A 24,230-nucleotide genomic window follows, 5' to 3' on the forward strand; every position below is an offset into this window, starting at 1 on the left:
CCCCCCGCGGCCGCATTCGGTGGAGGCGCCGGTGCCCACGTTGACGCGTCCCCACCCTCTTCCGGCTCTCGGCTGCCCGGGCCGCGCTCGCTTCGCCCGGTGGATGCTGCGCCTCTCCGAGCGGAACATGAAGTTGCTCTTCGCCGCCGCCCTCATCGTGGGCTCCGTCTTCTTCCTGCTGTTGCCAGGTCCTTCCACGGCCGACGAGAAGAAGAAGGGGCCCAAAGTCACCGTCAAGGTCCGTCTTCCCCTATCCCAACCTTCCTGGCAAGGCCCACCCTCCGTCCCCCGGGTTCCGGCTTCGGCGCCGCTGGTTAGCGGTGTCCGAGGCATTTAGGCTCCCAGAGCTCAGGCCCAGGCGTCCTCAACTTTGGCTCAGCCTCTCCCTAGGTTCTCGGCTGTGGCCTCGTGGCGTCCGTGCAGTCCTGGTCGTTGAGACCGGAGAATGCTCGGCTCCTCCCCAACACCCCAGCCCTTGCCGTGATTCAGGAGCCGACGCTGGGCATGTCCAGCTGGGGCTGCCACTGTCAGCCTCAGAGCAGTCTTTTTGCAAATACTGTCCAGCGCTGGGGAAATGGTGAAAGATCACGTCTGCCAAACAGAATCCTTTCTTTACTTGGGCCAGATTTTACCCACTTCCAATTACAAAACACAACAATCTAGTTTAAACGTGCGTGGCAAGCTTAGGCTCGCCTCTTTATGGTTTTTTGATGTTCATTTCTAGAATCTGTGCTCATTATTTATTTAGACTAAAGGTGGTTTGGCACGCTATAATCTTAAGGAGAGCGCATTTTCTAGGAGAAGGGTCTGGAGTCTTCATTAGATTCTCATGGTAGAGTTTTTGTCACTACCAAAATCAGGTTCGGAATCACTGTTTTCAAAATACCGCTCTCTTCTCTCCTACCTTCATGGTAGCTTCTTGGCCCCTCCCTTCCCTAACAAGGCCCCTTTAAAAAGGCTGACTTTGAAATGGTGTTCTTCCTTAGGTGTATTTTGACCTGCGAATTGGAGATGAAGATATAGGCCGGGTGGTCATCGGTCTCTTTGGAAAGACTGTTCCAAAAACAGTAGACAATTTTGTGGCCTTAGCCACGGGAGAGGTAAGTGACCAGAGCAGAGGTAGTCAAACTCAAATGCAGTGAAATTGGCAAGTAGGGCTGGCAGGAAACTGAAGTGCATAGCCTGGCCCAACTATACCAGGAGTACTGCTCCTGTGAGTACCCTCACAGAGTACTGCCGACCCATAGTACTGGGAACCACTATTATCGCATCTTGTGGGTTTTATAAACCGAATTCAGAAATAGATTTTTTTTTTGGAGAAAATTGTTTATTATATTTTTTTAACGTTTATTTATTTTTGGGACAGAGAGAGAGCATGAACGGGGGAGGGGCAGAGAGAGAGAGAGAGACACAGAATCGGAAGCAGGCTCCAGGCTCTGAGCCATCAGCCCAGAGCCCGATGCGGGGCTTGAACTCACGGACCGCGAGATCGTGACCTGAGCTGAAGTCGGACACCTAACCGACTGAGCCACCCAGGCACCCAAGAAAATTGTTTATTTTTAAGACATTTCAGTAGTCAAGGAAAAGCAACCAGGACTTTCTTTTAAGGGTGAAGGGCCCAGAGCTTCCCAGGTTTTAAAGAAACAGGAGTGCCCCATTTAAGAAAGTTTGTATTCCTCTTAACTCTAGAGAACAAACTGGTGGTTACCAGAGGGGCTGGGGTTGGGGGACGGGTGAAATGGCAAAGGGGATTAAGAGTACACTTAACCATAATGGGTGCTGAATACTGTATAGAATTGTTGAATCACTATATTGTATACCTGAAACTAATATAACATTGTATGTTTTTATACTGGAATTAAAAAATTATCAAGGAAAAAAGTTCCTATTATAACTTTCCATTGAATTAGGTAACTTTTTGATGTGATTTGATCAGTTTTCATGCATCTGTTTCTATGATTAGAAAAAAAAAAAAAGAGGGGAAAGGTGGAAACATTACGTGAAGTAGAATTGTGTAAAGTCTGGGAATTATATAAAGGCACAGGAATATGCAGTCTTAGCCCCTCTCCTGGATCTGTGTGTCCCATGCCTCGCCTGTGGGAACTGTTCACTCAGTGGCACATGGAATGATGAATCTGGTCAGCAGTGGTGTCTCTTCCATGATGAGTTGTGGGCTAGGCTCTTGCAGGGCCTACTTAATATCTGCCTGTGCCTCATGCCACCTCTCACCTTTTCATTCCCTTTTCTAGAAAGGATTTGGCTACAAAGACAGCAAATTCCATCGTGTGATCAAGGACTTCATGATCCAGGGTGGAGACTTTACCCGAGGAGATGGCACTGGAGGTAACCTCAGGTCGTCTGGGCTATAGGATCTGTTAATGCAGCTTCCCACAGGGGAGAGCTGGGCTGTGTTGGGTAGACAAGGCCTCGTTTTCACCCAGGTCCAGAGACAGGACTGGCACCTGCATTGAGACCAGCTGCAGCCTTCTTTGTACAGGGAACCCAGTATGAGAGGAGAAATGAGGGGTCATGTGGATCTTACCCCGCTGACAGACCTGGCAATCAGGGCCTGCAGCGTTGATGACTTTTCTCTAAATACCCCCTGGGGGGAAGGGAAGCAAAGTGTACCATGTGGGTGATTCTGGGTCATGCATGCAAAGCCTGAGTGGGCAACCTTGGAAGCCCCAGCGGGGGTGGGAGCAGCTGTTCCCCTTGGCAGTCTCCCTCCCACCAGAGACCACTTGGCAAGAGCCAACTGAATCTCCCCTTTGCATTACTTGTACACATAGGACAGAGAGACAAATAGCCTGGACTTACCTAACCCATGGGAGGGCTCACCGTACTTGGTGCCCAGCATACTCTTCCCTCAAGACTAAGGCTGCCCCTCACCCCATCAACAGATATCTGTCGGGACAGGCTTTATGGTAGGTGCTGGGTGCAAAAATCAGGGGGACAGCAACTTGCTTTCACTGCTAAAGAATGGGATGAGTTGGGGGTTCTGCGTAGTAGGTGCCCGGCCTATGGTAAATCAATCCGGCCATTTTCAAAGTGCCAACAAGCAGAGGAATCACTTCCTGGCCAAGCTGATCAGGAAGTGGCCTTGTGAATATGAGGGAAGATTTGAACTGGGGTCCTGGCTGGGGAGAATTTGGACAAAGAGGCAGGGCTAAGGTGAACCCAGCTATGTTATGCCACAGGAGCTTGGCTGAATAATGGGGTCGGGGGATGGAAGTAGAGCACATGCCACACTGGGGTCCCGGAGTGGTGGGCCAGGGCAGACCTGGCAACCTGGGCTTTGTCCTGCATGAAGTTCCACAGAGGACTTGAATGGAAGACCCAGTCGCAGAGGAGTTTTAGGGAGGGTGAGGTGGCAGTTTTTAATACATTTAAGATGCTCACAAGGGTTCTCCAGCATACTCCGTTACCCCTCTGAGCATTAGCTGTACCTGCAGTGGGGGTAGCAGGAGTGCAGAGGAAGAATGCACAGCTAACAGGGGTGGGAACTATATGGACAATGTGCAAAGGAAAAGGTGTCAAAAGAGTAACTGAAGTCTGGAGGGGAAGACGACAGTATGTTGAACTTTAATTCGAACTATCCCATCTGAGTTTGGGAGTCCATGTGTGTTGGGAAAGTGACTGAAGTATAGATGTGGGGAAATCCTGCAGTTGATCGAGATTTACAAAGAGGACTCTGATCTTAGCCAGCACTCGAGCCAGGAGTCACTGCAGAGGGCAGGGTTCCTCCCTAGCCTGGGTGTGAGATGTCCCTGTCAGCATCTAGCGACTCTTAGGTTCAGACTTCCCCACCTACTACAGTCAGAAATACCTCCTGAAGAACAGCTGTCCAGAACCACTTCCCAAGTGGGGTCCATCCTCTGGAACCACAGGGTGAAAATAAGGTGTACTGAGGAAGGAAAAGGAGTTTTGTAGGCAAGTGAGTCTGAAAGGTGTTGGGTAGGGGCACCTGGGTGGCTCAGTTAAGCCTTTGACTCTTGATTTCGGTTCAGGTCATGATCTCATGGTTTGTGAGATGCATGCTAACCGCCTGGAGCCTGCTTGGGATTCTCTCTTTCCCTCTCAAAAATAAACATTAAAAAAAAAAAGGTGTTGGGTAAAACAAGACAGGATTTCTCCTGGAAGCATCTCTGAGAACTTGAGGGAGGAGCTCTGAAATGGCATAGGGGTCTGCCCAGCTCCGTCATTTACCCTCTGGCCTCGGACCCCTCGCGGAAAGACACACCACACACATCGACAGGCAGCTTTTATTTTGTGTTAATAAGAGGTTGTTGATTTTACAGAACCCAAATGGCAGCCCCTCCCGCCTCCTCTCAGTATCTTTTGTGCCATTAGGAACAAAAGCTGTCCTCTTCTTCTGGAGAGCTCTTACCCTCCCATGTCCCCTGCACAGCACCTCTCTCCACCAAAGTCCCTCAAAGTTCCTATGGCAGACCTCTCAGGCCATAGCTAAGGGTAGCTGTTGATCTGTGCCTTATTTAAAAGCCACTAAAGTCTATTCTCAAAGTAATCGATCAGGTGAGCTGTTCACTAAATCGGCCTGGCATCGTGCCCCACTTGGTCTGTCAGCATGATTTGGCTCCAAGACCAGAGGGTAGGAAGAGCACAGCTTTTATGTCCTTATAATCCATTTGAGCCTGGCCTGGCACAGAGGTCGAGTCCCTGGAATCCTCACCACAAAGATCTGCTTGGCTTGGGCCTACCCAGCTCCCTGACCTACTCTTTCTTCCCAGGTAAAAGCATCTATGGTGAACGCTTCCCTGATGAGAACTTCAAGCTAAAACACTACGGGCCTGGCTGGGTGAGCATGGCCAATGCAGGCAAAGATACCAACGGCTCCCAGTTCTTCATCACTACGGTTAAGACAGCCTGGCTAGATGGCAAGCACGTAGTGTTTGGCAAAGTTCTGGAAGGCATGGTGAGTTTCAGGGGCTAAACTTGGGCAGCTCTCATCAGGAAAGCACCATATATTTTATCGTTTTCCCAAAAGGGGACCCACATTCACACCAGTGTTCATGTTTACAAACTTGGGGGGAATTAAGAACTACTCTACTACTCTATGCCCCTAAGTTCTCAATTTTTTCAGCTCCAGGCACAGGCTCTGGAGGAGGCCTGTTGAGGCTGCACAGGTGCCTCCATTTCACCCAGTGATGTGCAGGCACCACCCTGACTTGTACAGGACATGGCTTAACATGATGTCCCTGAGAAGCCACTTGGTGCCCACTCCCCAACCACCTTTTTCTTCCTCCTTGCCCTTAGCTCAGCCTGGCTCGTACTTCAGGGATCAAAACTATTGCATTTTCTGGGTTCTCCCTGCCCTGTCACCTGGCTATGCTTCTATTAGGATTTTGGTGCCTGGAGCTTGGCATGCTATTCATGTGGGCATCTCATCCCTCCCTGGCCATATTGTGAGGCCTGTCTCCCTTGAGAGATGGACCTCCTGACCTCTCTGCTTTACTGCTTCTGCCTTCCTTTCTAGGAGGTAGTGCGGAAGGTGGAGAGCACCAAGACAGACAGTCGGGACAAGCCCCTGAAGGATGTGACAATCGCAGACTGTGGCAAGATCGAGGTGGAGAAGCCCTTTGCCATCGCCAAGGAGTAGGGACCCAGGGACTTCTTCCCTTTGAGCCACCATCTGTGCGGCCCTGTTGCCCTCCAGGGAGGGGGTGGGGTGGGTGGGTAAAGATGGCCCGCCACACGGCTCCATGCTGCACTGGCCCTAGTGCTGGCATCTGACAGAGTGGACCCCTCACCTCACATTCCATAGGCCTCCAGGCCCGGTTTTGTAACAAACTCCTATCCATGCTGACCAATAAAAAAAAAAAGGTGGTTTGTTTTTTTTTTAAACCAGTGTGGGCTGAGTTCTTGGGCCTCTAACACCTGCTTAAGTCTCTGTCCCAGCCTGTCTGGGACTCTTGGGGCAGGGGGTGCCTGTCCCCATCTGAGGTTCTGGTCTGACCCCTTTCTCTAGACACTGCCTACAAAATTTCAAGCAGGAGATTTTACTCCTCATTTCTAACCTTTGCCACTACTGTGCCTCAACCTTTGCTTGTCTCCTGCCCCTTTCTGGGGTAGGTGAAGAAATACACCAGTCTCTTTTCAAAGCCTACCTCTAAATTGGACTTCTCCCTTTATTCCTTATCCCCTGTTGTCCCTGCCCTGGCATCTGGGGTGGTTAAATCCTGGGTCCAGGCCAAGGGTGACCCAGCCTCTGAGAAGGGGGCTCATACACTGGGGCACATGCCTGTCTTGGCAGGTGGCCCACAGACCTCTGGGCTGGTCAGGGCATCGGTGGCAAAGGAGCAGGGTGACAGGGAGCCTCGGACTGGGCTTTAGCAGAGCTGGTGCTGAAGCCATAGAGGCCCTGGAGCACGCCATTCACCACCATGTTGGACAGAGGCTCTGTGGGACAGAAGGAAAAAGGGAGGAAGGGGTAGGAGACCACAGAGAAATTGATGTAGAGCAGGCCCAGCCTCAGACCTGCAGCTCCTAGAGCACCTGCGCCCATAGGCTCAGCCCCCTCCTCAAGAGGAGGAGTCCCCACCAAGGCCAGAGGTAACAACAGTTGGCCACCCCAAATGGGGCCTTGGCGTTCCTGGCTCACATCCTGTTCATAAGAGCTTGGTAAAGTCAAGCAGGTGAAGAATGGAGACCAGGAGAGCCAAGTTTATTTACCATGTCTGCCTCCTGAAGGAGAATACAAAGCAGGCTATAGGAGCAGCAGGATAGGAGTTGGCCCAAAGGAGGGCATTAGGAGGGAGATATTGCCTGGGGGTCCTGAGCTGAAAAATGGCAAGTTCCCCACTGACTCCCACCCTGCTACCTAGGCCCTAAATATAGATTATACGTCAGAGCCCATCCCCCCACCCCTCACCTGGGGATGGAATGCAAACGTAGGGATCCATGCAGAAGCTGATGACAGGCCGGTGGTGGAGCTGAGAGCTGGGGGGATAGGGGAGGAGAGTCATAACAGTGGAAGGAGAGGCGAGGCAGGGGCAGGGTCTCCTATCAGGTGGAGACTAGGGATTAAGATCACCAAGCACCCAAAAAGGGAAGGTGAGTGAGAAGTGGTCTCAGGAGGCACCAGCAGAGATACCTGGACTGCTGGGAGAGACCAGACACCAGCAGGCACAAGGCCACTAGGGGGCAGCCTGAGTCGGGCGGGGAATTGGGGGCGGGGGGGTGGAGCTTCCACTTGCCTGCTGTTCTTGGGCAGGAACTCCCCCAAGGCGCTGAAAAGAGGAGACCCGCTGTGAGCGGCTGTCAGGCTAGGAGTTGGGGGGAGGCACGCGCGCGTGAGGAAGGGGTGGAGACACGCAAGCCCAGCACCACACCTCCCAAGGGACCACTACTTCTATTTGTAACAAGCTCAGTTCCGGAGGTAGCTGGGGTAAACCAAGACGGTCCAGAAAACAGTCCCTCTGCCCAGAGCAAGAAAGCTAATGAGGGAGGCCATATCTCAAGGAAGAATCAGGCCTTTGCCTCCAAAACCTTGCCTCAGCTGCTTACTTCAGGGAGCCCCTGTCCCCTCAACACTAGGGCCCCTCTCTCTTGCCTGGCCATGGCCCCTAGAGGTGCTCACCCCCAGTTGCTGGCCTTAGGGTCTGTGGAGAAGTGCCGAAGGCTCAGGAATTCCAGTAATTCCTTGGGCACATCCTGGTTCAGGTACAGGACACCCTGGGGAGGAGAACAGAGGAAACCTATAATCAGACCCAGCTATTTAACATAGAGCCCAGTGCAAAATGGAACCGATGGGGGCCTTCCCAAATGACTAAGCCAGGGCAGAGCATTAAACCAAGTTTGGGCCCTTCTGAGCCCTGGGCCCTGAGTAACTACATGGGTCGTATGCCCAGGAAGCCAACCTGGCCTATTATCTGGCATCACCGTGTGGGGAAGAGGGGGGTCTCCACCCAAATCCTCATCACTGAGGGTAGCACACGCTCTCACCCTGGAGGGAAGAGAGCTAGCTTTCGGTGAACTGAAACCACCTGCCTCCGTTTACCTTATTCCCTTCTCTCAGTACTGAAAGGGCTGTTTGGACCCATTACTGTTCAGAAAATTGAGGCTTGGGGTAGTAAATAACATGCTTAAGATGTGGGTCTCCTTCATTCCGTGCCCCCGCACCTCTCCCTCTGGGTCACACCTCTGCTCCAGCAGGCTGGGGGGCAGCAGAGTGAACCCCATGCACACCTGGATATAGGCCTCCAAGCCCTGCCGCCGCTGCTCCAGTCCTCTGGTCCTCCAGTTGGGCAGGCGTTTTGAGGGGAAGTCGGGCACTTTGTACAGTTTCTTGATCTGCCAGGAGGTTACCGCGGTGCCATCAAAGCATCCTGATTGAGCCCTCAAGCTCACTTCGGCCTAGCCAAGAGTCTCTCCCGGCCTCCCCGACCCCACCTCCAAGACCCTGAGTGATGGTTGGGACAGGGTGGAGAGAGGCCCCGGCACCCTCCTCCCCCAAACGCCCGAGGTCTGGCCGGCCACACGTTGGCACCCATAGTACAGGCTGCACCCTGCCCCTTTGCGCCCACCCCGCAGCCCGCAGGGAGGTCTGTGCCCAGGACAGGGACTGGGGCGGTAACGGGGGTGGCAGAGACTGGGGCCGCAGTTCGTCTCCCAGGAGGTGGGCAGGAACCAGGCCGAGGTCGGTGAGTCGGCGGCTGAGCCTCACCCTCTTGTGCAGCGCGTGGAACTCGCTGTAGCGCCTCTGCACGATGTGCCTGCGCCCGCGGCACAATACTTCCACTCGGAACACCTGGCGGGCGCGGGCGAGCGGCCAGGTGCGCGTGAGGCCCCGCAGGAGGGCTCAGCAGGACCCGCGCCCGCAACACGCCCACCCTCCCTCACGAAGCGGTCTAGGAACCCCGCCACTCTCCGGAGACCCTCCCACGCTCCTCACACGTTTAGGAGAGGGGGAGGACAGAGCCTCCCCTCAGTTCCCTGCAGTCCCTGGTGAACCTGGACCGCCGTCCACGGAGCTGGCACATCCAAGCGGCCCGAGACCCTCGGCAGGCCGTCTTCTGACGGCCTGACCTGCCGCGCTCAGACGCCCCAGCCCAGGCGCGGGGTCCCCACTACATTCGGTGCGGGGGAGTCCGGCGGGTCCCCGCGTACCTTCCCATCCATTGCCCCCCGCTCACCATGTGGCCTTTCTCTGGGCTTTGCCTGGGATCCTCGGCCTCAGGTCCCACAGACGGGATGTGAACTTCCAGCATCCGCGCCACGGCTCGAGCCCCTCCGAGCGCAACGCTCGGAGCGCGAACTCTCCGGGCGTAGATCACGGACCCCGGCGGGCCCGGCCCCTCCTCCTCGGGCTCGCAGGCCCCGCCCCAAGCTGGCCCCGCCCCGGGCGTTCCCTCGCGCCGCCGAGTCCTGCGAGGGGCTGATTAGGCAGCACGGGGGGAGGTGGGACCCGATACCGCCCCTCGAGCCTAGTGGGCCGCAGGTGGGGACCCTTCAGCGGCGGAGAGCCAGCCGTTTGTCAACATTTTCTGAGTGCCCGCTAACAGCCGTAGACGAGCCAAAATTTCACCTACTTTTTATTGAGCGCCTAGTAAGGACTAGAGCCTGTGGGCGCTCGGCAGGAAGGGACGCGGGGCCCAGACCTAGGCGCCGACCTTGGGGGCCAATCAAGGATGTTCTTTGAGATCCTCACACCCTTCCCCTAGACCAGGCTGCCCCCCATCTCCTTTCCTCCACCTTTCACCTGGACCCTGGGAGCGCGGCCACGCCTGGGGAGGGCTTGGGCCAATTTCTCTTTGATGTCCACCTCTCCCACCATCCACAAGCCCCTTCATTTCATTCATTCATGCATGCATTCATTCATTCATTCATTCATCTTTCAGCCCCAACCTTCTTCAGATCCAGTTTGCCTGGATGAAGCAGTTTAGGGACCTGAGCTCTGCTTTGAGGGTCAGATAGTTTGGATTTCCTGAACTGTGTAGACCTGTTCTCATCTGCAAAATTGAATAATATGCCTAAGGAGGGTGTATGGAAATGGAGATGATCCCTGTTAAGCCCTCAGCATAGCAGGTGCTGAGAAACTGGCAGCTTGAGGGCTTGTCCTAGAGGCAGAGGTGGGTGGTGTGTGTACAGGGCAATAAATGGGGAAGAGGGACTGTAGGAGATGGCACTAGGCTGCTACTGCCCACCCCTCTGGGCAGGGCCTTCCTGGGTATGTGGCAGGATTTAATTCAGAACTCTCTGACCCCTTGGGCTAGAAAAGGCCTCTGCTCCCCTACTAAGCCCCCCTACACTTCAGCCATAAGAGATCTGTCCCATTCAACACAGTCCTCAACTCCCCTGACTTCCCCCAACAAAGGCCCAAGCAGACAGTGGAGGGAGGGAGGGCTGGAGGCCTCAAGGTGGGAAGGAGGAAACAGAGCACCTGTCTTAGGGGTAGAGGCTGGCAGTTGGGGGATCACTGACTCCCTTCCTCCCCTGCTAGTGCAGAGGTGCTTCTGAGCTCGAGCAGAATCTCTCCCCACCCCCCACCCAGTTCTGCCCCTAGAGAGAAGCTGAGAGGGTGACCCCAAAGAGGGCAAGCAGGTCTCACCAATATTATGCCCCACGCTTTCTTCCCCCAAGTTCCATCTCACAAAAGCCCCACAATCAGGAAGGTGAAACTTCCCGGAAGGGAAACCACCCACTGTGAACAGAAGTGCTGAGATTTCATTTCCTTGTACTTTGGAGCCCCCACACTCAAAGACCCTGTTCTCCTTGTCTACTGACCAGGGGGTCCTCTCCCAGGACCTCAGACCTCTAAGCTTCTCGGTCACCTGTCCTAATGACTGCCCTACCATCTAGAAAACTGCTACATCTCTTAATCGATCTCCCTGCTTTTCCTTGCCTCCCTCTCTCACACAAGGTCCATTGTCTACCTAGCAGCACAAACCACCATCAAAGCAACTGCTTCAAACCTTATGAAGGCTTCTTTCGTGTTGTACTTTGAACAAAACATCCCCTCCCTACCACAATCTACAGAGCTCTAAGTGACCTAGCCCAGCCTCCACCTCTCATCTCATTTCCTCTCCTTCCCCTTCATGTACCAGGCCCCAGCCACAGTGACCTTCCAGTTCTTCAAACACAACTTGCTCTTTCCTGCCTTAGGGCCTTTGTGCCTGCTGTGACTCCTCACCTGGTGGGTTTAGCCTAGAACTTCCAGCTCTTGGCCTAAAACTCACCTCTTCAAAGAGACCTTCCTTCCTGTCCACTTACCCTATCATATCACCCTGTCTCTGCACTTATTCCAATACGTAGTTACTGTTTGTTTATTGTGGGTCTCCCTGGTTTTCCCGACACTGCCCCAGGCTCTGAGGGTCATCAGGCCAGTGTCTTGTCAGTGGTTGCTGCCCTGGCACCAAGAATGTAAGAGACGCTCAAACATTTGTTGGTTGAAAGCCTTTCTGACTGAATGGGGGGAGGAGATGTTGGGAAGAGGCTGGGGAGAGGAGGGAAGGCCTGGGAGAGAGGCAGGGAGGGAGGAGTTAAAGGAATAACAACAGGAATCCTCTGCTCACCTTCAGAGCCGGACACCTCGCGACGTCGACCCATCGCAGATTGTTGAACACACCTTGTTTATATGCTTAGTTTTCAGGTGTTCCTGAGACGTCTCAAATTAATGGATTCCCAGCACCAGTTATACAGGGAGATTTGATGCACCTGACTTATAAAACATCTGGTAGGAAACCTGCAGCTCCTGATTCTTCAGTGTTCCGTGGCCATGAGTGAAGATCCAAATGAAGAAAAAACAAGATCCTTGGCTTGCAGACATTTGGGGGTGTCTTTGGAGAGATAAAACAAGCTATGGAGAATATTTTCCTGTAAAGGGGAATACGTGACATAATGTAAACTCCAAAGCACTTGTTATAATCGAAGGAAAACTTATTTTCTGTATGCTGTAAGCACTGGCCCACTCAGTCTATGAACACTGAGCTGAGTCCCACCCACTATATGACAGGTGTGTAGACCCTCAAAGTGACTTGTTTTTAGAATGAGGTTTAGTGTGCAAGCCTCTGTCTTTTCTCCATCACTCTCTAACACATGACTTTAATTTCCAAGTTTCTAAGGGAAGGGGGCTTAAAAGTACTGGTCGGTCACACACCAACTTGGCCAAAGTATTTCCAGATCAGATTATAGAGGGGTGGTTCTCCAACCTCCGCAGGCATCATCATCACCTACAAGTCCTGTTAAATCTCAAATAGGGCTCTGAGCCCAGTTTCCTGAGTGCTTGGGCCTGGCGTGGAGCCTCATCCTGTACGGGTTTTCACAACTTCCCCTGTACCAGTGCTGCTCCGGGTTGGGGACCACGTTGTAGACACCAGTCTCTTGACTCCCACGCCAGCTCTTGGAGATGAGGATGGTGGCCAAGCAAGGGCTTGGTGCAAGGTGGCCAAAAGGGCAGCAAGGGCTGGGGGCAAAGGTGTCCCCTCTTGGGCTCCATCTGGTGAGCCTCTCTGGGTGGGGGCGGGGCAGGTGGGACGGACCACAGCTCCCGCGGTGGCTGGGCCCTGGCCCTCAGGGCCCCTCCGCACAGGCACGCAAAGCCGCGTTCACTAGGCAGGCTGGACGCTGCTCAGGAGGTGGTTAACCCGTTTAAGAGACAAACAGCTCCTGGGCTTGTGGGCGCCGCCGAGGCACAGAAGCTGGATTCTTCCTGCCGGACTCGACCTGGCCTGGCCGGCAGCGGTGGGAGGAGGCAGACTAGACCGAGGGGGACCCAACAACCTAGCCCTGCCAGAGCAAGGTCGCCAGGATGGCGTCACCCAGAGGCTAAGGTCACCCAGGCAAGCTCAGACAGCTCCCCGCGCTCAGGGTCCTTATCAGCAGAGCAGAGCGCTGTGTGTGGATTGAAAGATCATGCTTCCAAAGTGCATGGGCCTGGCACACAGTAAATAAATGTCAGCTATTATTATTTACTGAATTAAAAGAATTTGCCCTAAGTCAAAACGGCGGGTTGTTGGCAATTATATATGGTCCAACCTAATATATTGCTGCTGATTCAACTTTAAAATAACACAACTTTACTATTCCTCTTTCAGTATCCTGAGATTGCAAGCTTAGCTTAAAAAACGAACTATTTTAACTACTAACTCTGTGATCAGAATTTTCCTGATCTTGTCAATATTGTGCAACCAAAAAAAAGGTAGAATCAACTGGAAGCAGAGTTTGGTGTAAATTAGCAACTATCCTGTTCATCCTAACAGCCTCTGACTTCTTACTGATTGCCTTTTTAATGAGTACATCTTATCAATTTTAAAATTTTAAAATTAAAAAATTTTAAAAATAAAATAAGATGAAATACCGGGGCACCTAGGTGGCTCAGTCGGTTAAGCATCCCCCTCTTGATTTCAGTGCAGGTCATGATCTCATGCTTCATGAGTTTGAGCCCCATGTGGTCAGGTTCTGCACTGACACTGCTTGGAATTCTCTCTCTCTTTCTCTGTGCCTCTCCCTAACTCATGCTCACTCTCTCTCAAAATTAATTAAATAAATAAATAAATAAATAAATGTTAAAAAAACACAGTACCTTTATGTTGAATACTGAACTTTGGTGTAGATGTCTGAGAAAATAGTTCTTCTAAAACATCTTAAATTATTGAGAAGTCTAAACTCTTCATTTTATAGATGAGGAAACTGAGGTGTGAGGAAGGAGAAGTGAGCCTCCAGGGGAAGGTTGTGTTAGGAAGACACATTTGACAAACAGGTCCCGCCAGAGCCCCAAACGCAAAGTTTGGCTCAGGGTAGGCTGGTAACCAGCTTCTCAGGGGACATACAGGCTCTAGCCCTGGGGCTCCAGCCAGCAGTGTCCCCCCTTCCAGATGACAAGGACAGCTCAGTTGCTTCAGACATGACCCAGGGATGGAGCAAAGGGAGCTGGCAGAGGCCACCCCAGCCACCTGCCATCCAAGGCTGCACAGCTTCCCAAGGAGATTTTTTTCTGGTGCTACAGCAACTCCCAACACCCCTAGAATGACTATGTCAGGGAACCAACCACTCGGCCCCCCTCATGTGCCCAGCACTGAGGTTCAAGGAACAAAGATGTGCTCAGGAACCCTCAGGTCACGGGGGTTTACTGTGAAGAGTTGTGAGACCAAGAACTGAGGCCAAGTGGAAAGCCAGGCCAGAGGCTGGGAGGGGCCGCAACCCCAGGCCCTGAGGTCTGGAACTGAGATGCTCCCACCTCCCATTCTAGCTCTGGGTTCTGTCTCAGGTCTCTCAGCAAGTGGAGGTTTTAGTCTCTGCCGCCAAAGGTTCCCAGGTACTCACCCAAGCTGCTCCTGTCTTCCAGATTCTGCTCCTGCTCCCCAACTGGGCCACACACTGTGCCTGTCTGGGGAGAGAGGATCTCACAGGGGTCAGAGAAGCTCACAAGCCTATGAGGCCAGGTGGGTGACATGTCCTTAACAGGTCTCTTGTGTGAATTTATTCAAGTCTTTAAGAAAACAACTTAGTGGGTTAATATCTAGGTTCCTCTTGTCCATCCCTGTCTAGAATGTGTGAGACATGGGGTGGCAGACAAGCTGAGTCAAGCAGATTGGGTTCAAGTTTTAACCTCAGAGCTCTCGCGGGGGGAGGGGGGGGGGTGCGGGGGGTGACCTTGGGCAAATTGCTTAATTTCTCAAAGCCTCAGTCTTTTACTACCTGGAAGTTCTCTGGTGCCAGATATGTTTCAGAGCCCAGAGGCACAGAGTAGGTGTTTAACACATGACAGCCCTTATCCTTAGGCCCCTCGGTGGGAAGGGGTTATCCTGCCCCCACACTTGTTCCACCTGCCAGGTGCCTTATTATTTCTGGTGAGGCTGTGGGGAGGCCTGCTGGTTGGGCCCCTGTGGTCATCACTGCTGCCACTCAAAATGGAAGAGGAAGCTGAGAGCTCTGAAGCTAGGAGGGGGGCAGTGATTTGGAAACAATGGTCACATCCCTTTAGGGAAAGGTCCTAACTCAGATTGAATGGTTTTTCTGTGATTTTTCTGGACCCAAAATGCATCCTATGGAGGCTGTGCAGCTGGCTCCCTGGGACCAGCCTTGGGGGTGAGTGGTGTTTTCTGCCCCAGAGGTTTGGCCATCATAGCCAGAGGAGCATTTCCACAACCAACGAGGGCAAAGGGGAGGAATCTTGGCTGAGGCAAGCCTTGGGGCAGGTGGCTATCACCTCCCAGACTGCAGGCCTCCCGTGGAAGATGGAGCACCATTCCTGCCAACCACAGCACGGCCTACCAAACCCCAGATCAAGCCTGATTTCTGAATGTCTTCAAAACCCCCAAGATCTGGGCCCACAGGCTCCTAAAACAATAATCACCAGAGCTGAATGGCAGCCATTGCCCCCTTAGGCTGCCTTTGTGGGTGGAAGGGAGCATGGAGATAGGTAGGAACAATACAGTCCATGATCTTAAGGAGTTCAGAACCCCAGAGGCTAATGAGATCATCTCAGAGTTAACAATGCACACAGGGTGAGAAAGACCAGAGGTTTAAGAGGATGACAGAGCGACAGAGGAGGTGGTCTCCCGTTCCAGTCTGGGGGTAGAATGGAAAGTGCATCAAAGAAAGCTTCCCAGAGAAGGTACATAGAGAGTAGGCCTCAAAGGATGCACTGCATTTTTTTTCCCATAATGAAAACACTTTATTTAATTTTTATGATCATAAAAATACATAGAAATTCCAAGCAACATAAAATACTGTGAAAATTTTAAATAATGCAGAATTCCATCCTGCTAGGGCAACCATAGTTAACAATTCAATCAACATTCGTTCCATATATATAGTTTTATATAAACTTACACCACACTATACATGTAATTCTATAGCCTACTTTTTTCACTTAAAAACGTTTTCCTGGTCAATGAATATAGCTATGTATCATCTCCAATGACTGTACACCCAATCGTATTATGTACCATAATTCATTTAATCCCTTCCTGCTGTACAGAGATTGATTTCAATTTTTACAACTGTACACCTTGCTAAGATGGGCCCCTTTGCACAGTCTTCTTCATGGACTTGGTTTCTAGACGTGTCTACGGGAATCCCCCGTGAATGTTCTGACACGTTTACCAGTGCTTTCCATCTCCATCTACTTCCACTCCCATTCAGACAGGTGTAATTCTGAGACTGAAGAGAGGGATGGGAACCGAGACAGGGCATGTCAGGTACAAAGCCCACCATTAACAAAAGGCTCCTTAGGCCTGGGCCGCACAGAACTGAGGAAGCAAAGAGCATGAGCATGTTTGGGGGCAGTTTCTGTCAGGGGTCGGGCGTTGTTGTGAAGCGCTAGGACATAAACAGGAAAGCGAGCGGGAATCCTCTCAGAGAACACTGGGAGTGCCAGGTGGCAGAACCTGCAGTTGGAGATCATTCAACCTTGATCTATCTGGCGCCTATTTTGAGACCAAATCTTTCCTGGGGACCATGGAGTGACAAAGACGTACCACTTCGGAGAGTTGACTGTTTGGCAGAGAGCGCCAAAATCAACCACACATCTCGTGCCACAAGACGTTGGCAGATGACGTACACACCCTTCCCATGGCCAGTAGACACGGATGAGTGGTTCTCACCCATTTCTAACTCTCAGCTCGGGCCCGACTCTCCCCAGTCGTGGAGCGTCTCTCCACAAGACACTTAGCCAGTGTCTCCAAAGACAGGGCATTCAGTTCAGGTGCATGACAATTGCAGCAAAGGTCTGTTCTTCTTTGCTCCAGGAGGGATCACCATCATCTTCCCCTTTCCTCCTGCTCCCCTAGGCTGCTGTGGAGAAAATTCCACCACTTTGGGACCTGATGTCCCTCAAAATCCATGGTTTCCACTCCCATTTGGGCCGTAACCATGCTCAGCAACGGACCCTCCTCCATCACCATGCTCTCTCTTCAATCACTTCCTGGTCCCATCCTTAGCAGATTTCATTATCATCTCTTGGTTTTTAAACTTTAAGCTGCAAAGGTATTCTTTATTTTCTTTATGGTTCCCAGCTATAGGTGCACTCAGAATGAAAGTCTTCTGGACAGAGTTCAAAGTTACAAATACCTATGCGTAAGTGACACTTTCTATCATTCCTACTTCTCATTTAATCTGTCACTCAGTACTCATATTGAATGCTGGGGTCCCTCTAGCTCAAAGTTTCATGCTCTAGACTCTGAAGCCCAGAGATTCTTTGGGAAAATAATGCATGGGGAAGTAGGGAAGTACAGACTCGTCTCCACACCTCTTCTCTAAACCACTTGACTCAAAATAGGAAAACCAGGTATCTCTATTTGAAAACACTTTAATTACCAAGCAGGAGACCTATATTCTCTGCCCCACCCTGTCTTCCTTCTCCACACCTCCTTGCTTGGCAGTGAGGCTCCCTGCTCTGTGCATTTGTCCCCAGACACAGCTCTGATAGCGATTCCCTTTCTCTCCTCTGAATTTTATTAAGATGCCAAGTCTGACCCACCTTTAAATAAAACAAAGCCTCCTTTCACTAGGTTTCTCTCCCACCTCTCAGCATGGGCCTCCCTTCCCATTCAGAGGAGCCTCTTATGCTACATGACACAGGCAGCACTGACGGCTTCTGCTCCCATCTGCTCCAAACCTACTTGGCCTTGTGTTGCCTGTGTCATTAAGGGCTCCCTTCACTGTCTATCCTTCCCCCACCGCACCCTCCCAGGGGGAAGCATGAACGTAGTCCCCCACTACCACAAATTATGCAGTCGAGTTCCCCACTTTTGGGGAAATCGCAGGGGTCAGCACATCCAGAGTGCAATGGATAAGCCTCGCCCTGGGGGAAACCACCTTCATGATCATGGTATATTCCCTGCTAAGTACTCTTCACTGTCTATCCCGAAATTCCAGCCAGAAACCTGCAAGTCAGGCTAGCTCATCCCTCAGGCCTCTCTCAGATCAGTGACCAGGTGTCCAGTGGTTCCACGTCCACCTTCTGAGCCTCTCCAAGAGACCATCCCTTCTGTCCTCCTCAGCAATCTGGCTGGCTGGGATGAACATGGCTGCTCTCCTTGCCTCCAGTCTGATGCGTCTAAATCACAAATGTGAACATGTTATTCCCTGCTTGAGTCCCTTCAGTGGGTCCCCACCCTTCTGGGCAATTGTGCCAAGTGCTTCACAAGTTGTATCAAGCAGTGTGATCTGGTTCCTGCTTGTCACTCTCTGTGGGCTGCCCAATGACTTGACCCACACCATACCAAGCCACCTACATTTCCCTAGATGCCTACCTCCCACTGTCAAGAGACAGGGAGGTAGAATGGGCCCAGCAGAAGGGGCAAATGCCTCTTCACCTTTAAGCCACAGTTCAAGCATCCTCTTCTCTACAAACGTCTTCTTCCTGAGGCCCCAGGTAGAATGACTCTATCTTTTGTACCACTGTGCAGGCCTTGGGCTCAGTACCCTTAACCTGTTTGCTTTCTCAGTTTCCATGTGTGCAAGCTCTGTACAGAAATGCACAGGCCTGTCAACCTCCAGTGCCAGATGCTAAGGAGGAAGTTCTGAAACCACAGTCCATCCCAAGGAAATAACAGACTTGCATCAAGATGATCACAGGATGGAATACAACAAAGCAAGGATAAAGTTTTACAATTAAGTTTCTTTGGAGAAGAGTTGCAAGTATGGAAAAGGGAGAAGACTTAGATAAACCCAATGGGGTTAGACTGTAAGGATCTGTGTGAATTCATGCTTTCTAATATCTAATTCTTTATGTCATCTCTCTCTCTTGCTACTGCTACATATCTTTGTCTTTCATTACTTTCCTGCTCTGCCAAAAGCCTAGAAGCAATGACACTGCAGGAGCAATGAGCACGCTCAGCACGCAGATCTTGGTTTCTATATATATTTAATTCTCCATTAAAAGAAATCAGGACTCTGTGGAGAAATGGCTGATTCCAGAGCTGGGGCAAGGAAGATATAAGAGAAGCCTGAAACATTTTATTATGCCAGAAAGTAAGAAAAGTGTTAAAAAAAAAAAAAAATGAAGGGGACAGGTTAAAAAAATCATCTGGGATGATTTGAGAATCAAAGTAAATCAAAGCAAGGGCTTGCAATGCACTTTGAGTAAAATAGAAATCCATTCATGCATACTGATAAACAAGTAGATTATTAAGTAGAGAGAAAGGATGTTTTTCTTTAGTAGAATGCCAACCAGTAAATGTAGATTATGGAGCCAGAAAAGCACACTGGAGAAGGAACAAAGTATTTACATGATCTCAAAGTACATCCCCACAAATTTCTTGTCAATTACAAAGGGGAAAATAGTAATCAAGTGATCAGAGTTAACTTCAGCATTAACGGGACCGACATCATGTGCCAACTTAAAATGTTCTGAGGACGCATCACTTCTGTGATGTTCCTGCCTAATTGCAAAACCCTAATATAGTCACACGGAACCGTGAGGCCAATCCAAGTCAAAAGATATTCTACAGAATACCTGGCCTATATTCTTCAAAAATGCCAAGGTAATGAAAGGCAAAGAAAGGCTGAGAAACTCTTCTGGATTAAGAGAGACACAAGTGATCGCATGTTACAACTCAAGGTAACACAAGATCCTGAACCAGGAAAAAGGGAATAGCTATAAAGGACACCACTGGGATAACTGACAACATTTAAATATGGACCATGGGTTATGTAACAGTATTAGTTTACTGTCAAACTTCCTGATTTTGATAAACATACTTATGGTTGTAAATTATGAGAGATGTCCTTGTTCTTAAGGAAATGTATACTAAAGATCTGGGGGTAAAGGGGCACAATGTCTGCAATTTACTCTCAAATGCTTCAGAAAATACAATATGTAAATATAGATAATAAATCATAAAGCAAATAAGGTAAAATGTAAACACTTGGTAAATCTGGGTAAAGGCTATATGGGAATTCTTCGTGATATCCTGTAACTTTTCTAGAAGATTTAAATTATATTAAAATTTAAAATTTACCAAACAACCAAGAATCCAACAACAAGGGATGAGTCAGAATTATGGTACAAGCACTCTGTGGAAGCCTTAAAATTACATAGCCTTCTAAATAAAGTTTGTGAAGATATGTAACAATAAAGAAGAAATGCTTACAAAATATACAGTGCTGAATGATAAAAGGATACAAAATATTTCACGTGGGTATTATTACAACTGTGCAAAAGCAAACGCAAGACTGGAAGGAAAAAAATCAAGAGTGTTAATAAAGATATTGGGGGATAGGGAGAGACTGAGTGACTTTTTCTAAAACAAAACAAAACAAAACAAAACAAAACAAAACAAAACAAAACACCCAACTGTTGAAAAAAATACTTGCCAGCACTGCACCCCCACCCTGGATCCCTGCCCCCACCAGGCTGGTGCACTGGAAATCAGTGCTGTTTACTGCATTCTCTTGCCTCAGGCTGTCCCTCCCCAAACCTTAACCACCCACCCAAGAGAACTAACAGAGCAGGCCTGGAATGCCCACAGAAAGGGGCGTCTCTGGGGCTGGGGGGTGGCAGACAGGAGTGGCGAGGTTCCATGGCAGGCAATCTGCCAACCCTGCCCCACAGAGCAGCTTCACAGACCATTCTGATCAGCCAGCTTAAGCAGCTGTGGACACAGCTGAGGGGAAGCCCAGCAACAGCGCATGTGAGACTCCAGTCTCCCTGGCCAGGCCAGGACAGAGACCCCTTTGAACGCCCTTGGCCTAAGCTGACAACACTCGGGCCCTGTTGTTGGCATGCTACCTCCTGGGCACAGAGAGTAAAGCTTCTTGGAACCTCAAACAGTTTAGGATCTCTTGGATGACCTGATCTAGAGGCAGAGTGCTGGCTCTGTTCTCAACGGAGATAAAGTGTTAAGTCCTTATCAGCTCTTTACACTTTTAACAGGAATCGGTCTACTGGGGACTTGGCAGAAAGAAGTTCAGAAGTCTGCTATCAGAGGGCAAGACTGAGAGAGCCCTGGGCAGCTAAGGGAAACAGGGTAGGAATAAAAGAAAGTCTGCCTCCTTCGCAGGAGAATCCATTGTCCCTCTTACTATAAGAGATGTCTTTACAACTCCTTCCCTAAAAAAGTAGGAATAAGAATTAAACAGGTTAAGAGACCCTCAGAGTATGTAGCAGAGGTAGATAGAAAAAAAGAAATTCTAGTCCCATAGGGAAGCAGCAGCAAAAGCTTAAACTCCTGTGGAGAGAAACTTACTATACCTGGGTAACTTCTTTGTTCGGAGTATTCTGGACCTGTTTCCCAACTGCTCCCCAGCCTAAAGCAAAAAGCACCACCATTCCGAGTCACGTCACCTGATTTTAAAATATTTTATTACATAATCTTTTCATGGCACCATCAGGAGTAACAGAAAACGTTATTCCCAGTTCCTAACCACATCCTGAAAAATATACATTTGTATTTATATATTTATATCAATACTCCACCCCTATCCCCTAACTCCACCACCTAGTGTAGGTCTTTTGCTTAAAGCAAGAAACTATTCTCTCAGGTAAGAAAATATATATGGAAGCTAAATGGAGTAATGGTTAGAATGGGCACAGGTTGGTCGTGGGGGCAGGGAAGAAGGGATAAAGTCCAGGCTAGGCAGGATGCATCACTGGAGTCCGGCAGAGGTGGAGAACAGTGTATAAAAAGGCAGCGTCAGGCAGGTGGGCTCTGGTGTCCTTGGTCCATTAGGAGATGGCCTTTGCCTCAGGAAGGAAGGCTTCCCAGTACTTTGCCAGCTGCAAAGAAGTGGGGACAATGAGCAAGTGCCCCCACCTAGTGGCAGAGACTGAGCCTGGGAGGGGAGCAAGCACAGGGCCACGCACTCCCCCGTGGTCTCAGCCACCCAAAGGGAGGCCAGAGCTGAGGCCAAGCTGAGGAAATGGCTAGGCTGAGAGTTGACCCTGGGACAGATTGGCCAGGCAGCCAATCTTACCCCTCTTCAGAGGAAGCATCAAGTACAAGGGAAATCTCTAAAGACAGTCCTGCTTCTGCCCTGGAGGAAGCATCCCTGTGGTGGCTACAGCTTTGCCCAGCTCAGTTAGCTCCTCACAATGGGATCCACTGTTCAATACAATGATTGGGTCTCAGCCTTAAGAGGGTTAGGTGGTACCATGGGGGGTTACAGGGAGAGGTAGGGTTTGTCCTTAAAAACTAACTTATTGTAGGATTAGGGCTACAATATCCTGCTTGGCAAAAGACCCTATTAGATTCTCCATGTTAGAGCAATACAGCCAGCCCAGCCCATCCCATCACCAAAGCCCCAGGTAGGCAGCTGGCCTCTGGAGGAGGCATAGAGAATGAAAGTCATGCATAACTTACATACCTGCTGCTGTGAATACAGGAGTGTCTCAAGGTACTTGATCACGTGGTTTTTAAAGTCCTTGGATTTTTCTTTCTATAGGAGACAGGATTCTAGACTGATCATCCAGACAGTTGCTCCTACCCCTCTTGATGGGATGGAGTTTATTGCTGACCAAGGCCAAACAGAGCCTCAGAAACTATAGCTAGCAGCTGGAATAGCTATAATTTCCAGCCAAATGGCTTCTGCCAAGGACTTGCAAGGCTTTCTTGCATGGTGGGCAGGGGATGGGAGGTGGAGGAAGACAGGAGAAAGAAAAGGGAACCAGAGGACACAGGAAAGCTGCAAGCTTTAACTTCTCTGGTCCAGCAACAAGTGTAGGACAGCCACTCTGCCTCAGAACATAAATGTGAACACACACATGAACACACACACACACAGCCACGTCTGTTCACAACTACCAGGTCACTGGCACTTTCATCGGTCTCCCTACTCAATAGACTTGAACAAAACCAACACCACCACTAAACAAGGCACTGCACACTTGTGAGAAGTAGGATATTCTATCTCACCTCAAACCGTATCACTTCTTTTCGGACCACAGTTGAAATCCTTTCAAAGTCCCTTTCATACTGAGTCACCCGAGACTCCCACTGGGAAGAAAGGGAACAGAAAGGATCACTTAATATTATGGTATCATTACTGAGTCTTTACCTTTGGACAGAATTCTACATGTGAGACCTCAGTTGGTCATTATGTCTGTTTGCCCCTCTGGGTAAGATTAGAAACCATATGGAGATTCAGTGTGTAAGTCTAAGTCTAGGTGAAGGCCATCTGGCTGGAAAAGAGATGCTGTGTACTCCAGGCCAGGCCTGGTCTCAAAGTTCTGGCACCCCAAAGCCCCTGGTTCAGGTACCCACCACAAAGGCTGGGAGTTCCAGAGAACTGAATTCAGTTGTTGCCATACTGAATCGCCTTGGGAGTTTTTCACAGACCCACCCACGACCCCTCCTGCAGAGAATCGGATTTGTTAAGTCTGGGTGGAATGGGAAGAGAGGAAAAGGGCCAGGCCTCAAAGCAAGCCTGGACTCATTCTCAGAGGCTTCCCCAGCAGCCACAGTCCTTTAGACTCAATCGGCTCTCTCGCCTGCTGTGTGGTTTCAAGCATCTGGGTGGGATGGGACCCGGGCTCATTCAGGAGCCAGTCTGCTCTGTGTGCCTCACCTCTAAGATCTCGTCCTTGGCCTGCTGCAATTTGTCAGGCTTGTTGGCCCAAAGCAGCCGAGCCTCAGCCTCCCGCTTCTTCTGCAGCGTCGCCTGAGCATCCTGCCAGCGCTGCCACGTCTTCATACGCTGGTCGAAGGCAGCCTGTGGGAGTGGGGGTTGGGGAAGAGCACAACCAGCCCTTCAGGAGCTCCCCTGGCTCTGCCTGGGGTAGGGCTTGGGGGGCAGGGGGACTCTCTCCCAGCAGCTGTGCTAGAGAAGGACTGACCAAGGGCAGGTTCTGCAGCCGTATGTTAGTGCCCAGCTGGAAGCTTCACATCAAAAAGCACAAGCTTGTAAGATTCTTCTCCAAGCCTCCAGTGGGGCGGTGCCATGCTGCTTCATGCTACTTCCAAGGTTGGATGGCTGGGAGCACAGCAGGTGGCCTGATGCCAGTGCCCAGTTCTATGGCTTCTGAACTGCCTTCCTCAGATTAGTCTCTGGGTCTATGTACTTTTCCTGATCTCCTGCCTGCCATGTGCCAGGAACTAAGAATACAGTGGGGAATGAAACACGTGGTTCTACTTTTATGGAGCTTGTTAGAGGTTGACATATATTAATAATTGCAAATAAATAATTACAAGTATGCAGAGTACAGAGTAAACAAGCAGAAGACCTATCTCAAAATAACAAACTTGGAGACCTAGCTTAGTCTGGGAGATATACCAGGGAAGCCAACCTAAGGAAGCAACCTTTAAATTAACACCCAAATAGTATACAGG

The 24,230-nt window shown here is 50.4% G+C and overlaps 3 protein-coding genes, 1 long non-coding RNA gene and 1 other non-coding gene across 11 annotated transcripts in view; 2 read left to right on the plus strand and 3 right to left on the minus strand.

Annotated features, from left to right (window-relative positions):
• The first annotated feature begins 48 nt into the window (after positions 1 to 48).
• PPIB (peptidylprolyl isomerase B) lies at positions 49 to 5,862 on the plus strand. Its single transcript, XM_060618341.3, has 5 exons — positions 49 to 238; positions 987 to 1,100; positions 2,250 to 2,343; positions 4,749 to 4,933; positions 5,495 to 5,862. The coding sequence occupies exons 1-5, from the start codon at positions 104 to 106 to the stop codon at positions 5,615 to 5,617; spliced, it is 651 nt and encodes a 216-aa protein (XP_060474324.1). The 5' UTR covers positions 49 to 103; the 3' UTR covers positions 5,618 to 5,862.
• A 263-nt stretch (positions 5,863 to 6,125) lies between these two features.
• Positions 6,126 to 9,319, minus strand: SNX22 (sorting nexin 22). 5 transcript variants are annotated; one of them, XM_060618339.2, is made up of 7 exons: positions 9,153 to 9,319; positions 8,684 to 8,767; positions 8,206 to 8,310; positions 7,598 to 7,692; positions 7,215 to 7,247; positions 6,890 to 6,957; positions 6,126 to 6,417 (listed from the first exon to the last, which is right to left on the minus strand). In XM_060618339.2, exons 1-7 carry the CDS (start codon positions 9,225 to 9,227, stop codon positions 6,296 to 6,298), a joined length of 582 nt encoding a protein of 193 aa, XP_060474322.1. In that variant the 5' UTR covers positions 9,228 to 9,319; the 3' UTR covers positions 6,126 to 6,295. The 5 variants fall into 5 exon arrangements, with proteins under 5 accessions (XP_060474322.1, XP_081651981.1, XP_081651980.1 ...); XM_081795855.1 differs by having other exon boundaries at positions 7,112 to 7,247; XM_081795854.1 differs by having other exon boundaries at positions 7,112 to 7,283.
• Positions 9,320 to 9,481: 162 nt separating this feature from the next.
• LOC132669023 (uncharacterized) lies at positions 9,482 to 11,883 on the plus strand. The gene is made up of 2 exons (XR_009605937.3): positions 9,482 to 9,565; positions 11,602 to 11,883. It is a non-coding gene; the product is annotated as an uncharacterized LOC132669023 (long non-coding RNA).
• A 4,123-nt stretch (positions 11,884 to 16,006) lies between these two features.
• Positions 16,007 to 24,230, minus strand: part of SNX1 (sorting nexin 1) — a 45,194-nt gene continuing 36,970 nt past the window's right edge. For 2 of the 3 annotated variants that reach the window (XM_060618326.2, XM_060618325.2), the window contains exons 12-15: positions 23,470 to 23,613; positions 22,818 to 22,898; positions 22,270 to 22,341; positions 21,252 to 21,682 (exon numbers count right to left, since the gene is read on the minus strand). In XM_060618326.2, the coding sequence (XP_060474309.1) occupies positions 21,632 to 21,682; positions 22,270 to 22,341; positions 22,818 to 22,898; positions 23,470 to 23,613 (348 nt within the window). In that variant the 3' untranslated portion in view covers positions 21,252 to 21,631. Of the gene's footprint in view, positions 21,214 to 21,251; positions 21,683 to 22,269; positions 22,342 to 22,817; positions 22,899 to 23,469; positions 23,614 to 24,230 lie in introns of those variants that run through there. The other variant, XM_060618327.3, reaches the window with a different exon arrangement.
• On the minus strand, positions 17,651 to 17,815 carry LOC132670546 (U1 spliceosomal RNA). Its single transcript, XR_009606776.1, has one exon. It is a non-coding gene; the product is annotated as a U1 spliceosomal RNA (small nuclear RNA).

Source organism: Panthera onca, chromosome B3 (genome assembly GCF_046562875.1).
Source record: "Panthera onca isolate mPanOnc1 chromosome B3, mPanOnc1 haplotype 2, whole genome shotgun sequence".
In the NCBI taxonomy this organism is placed as follows: domain Eukaryota; kingdom Metazoa; phylum Chordata; class Mammalia; order Carnivora; family Felidae; genus Panthera; species Panthera onca.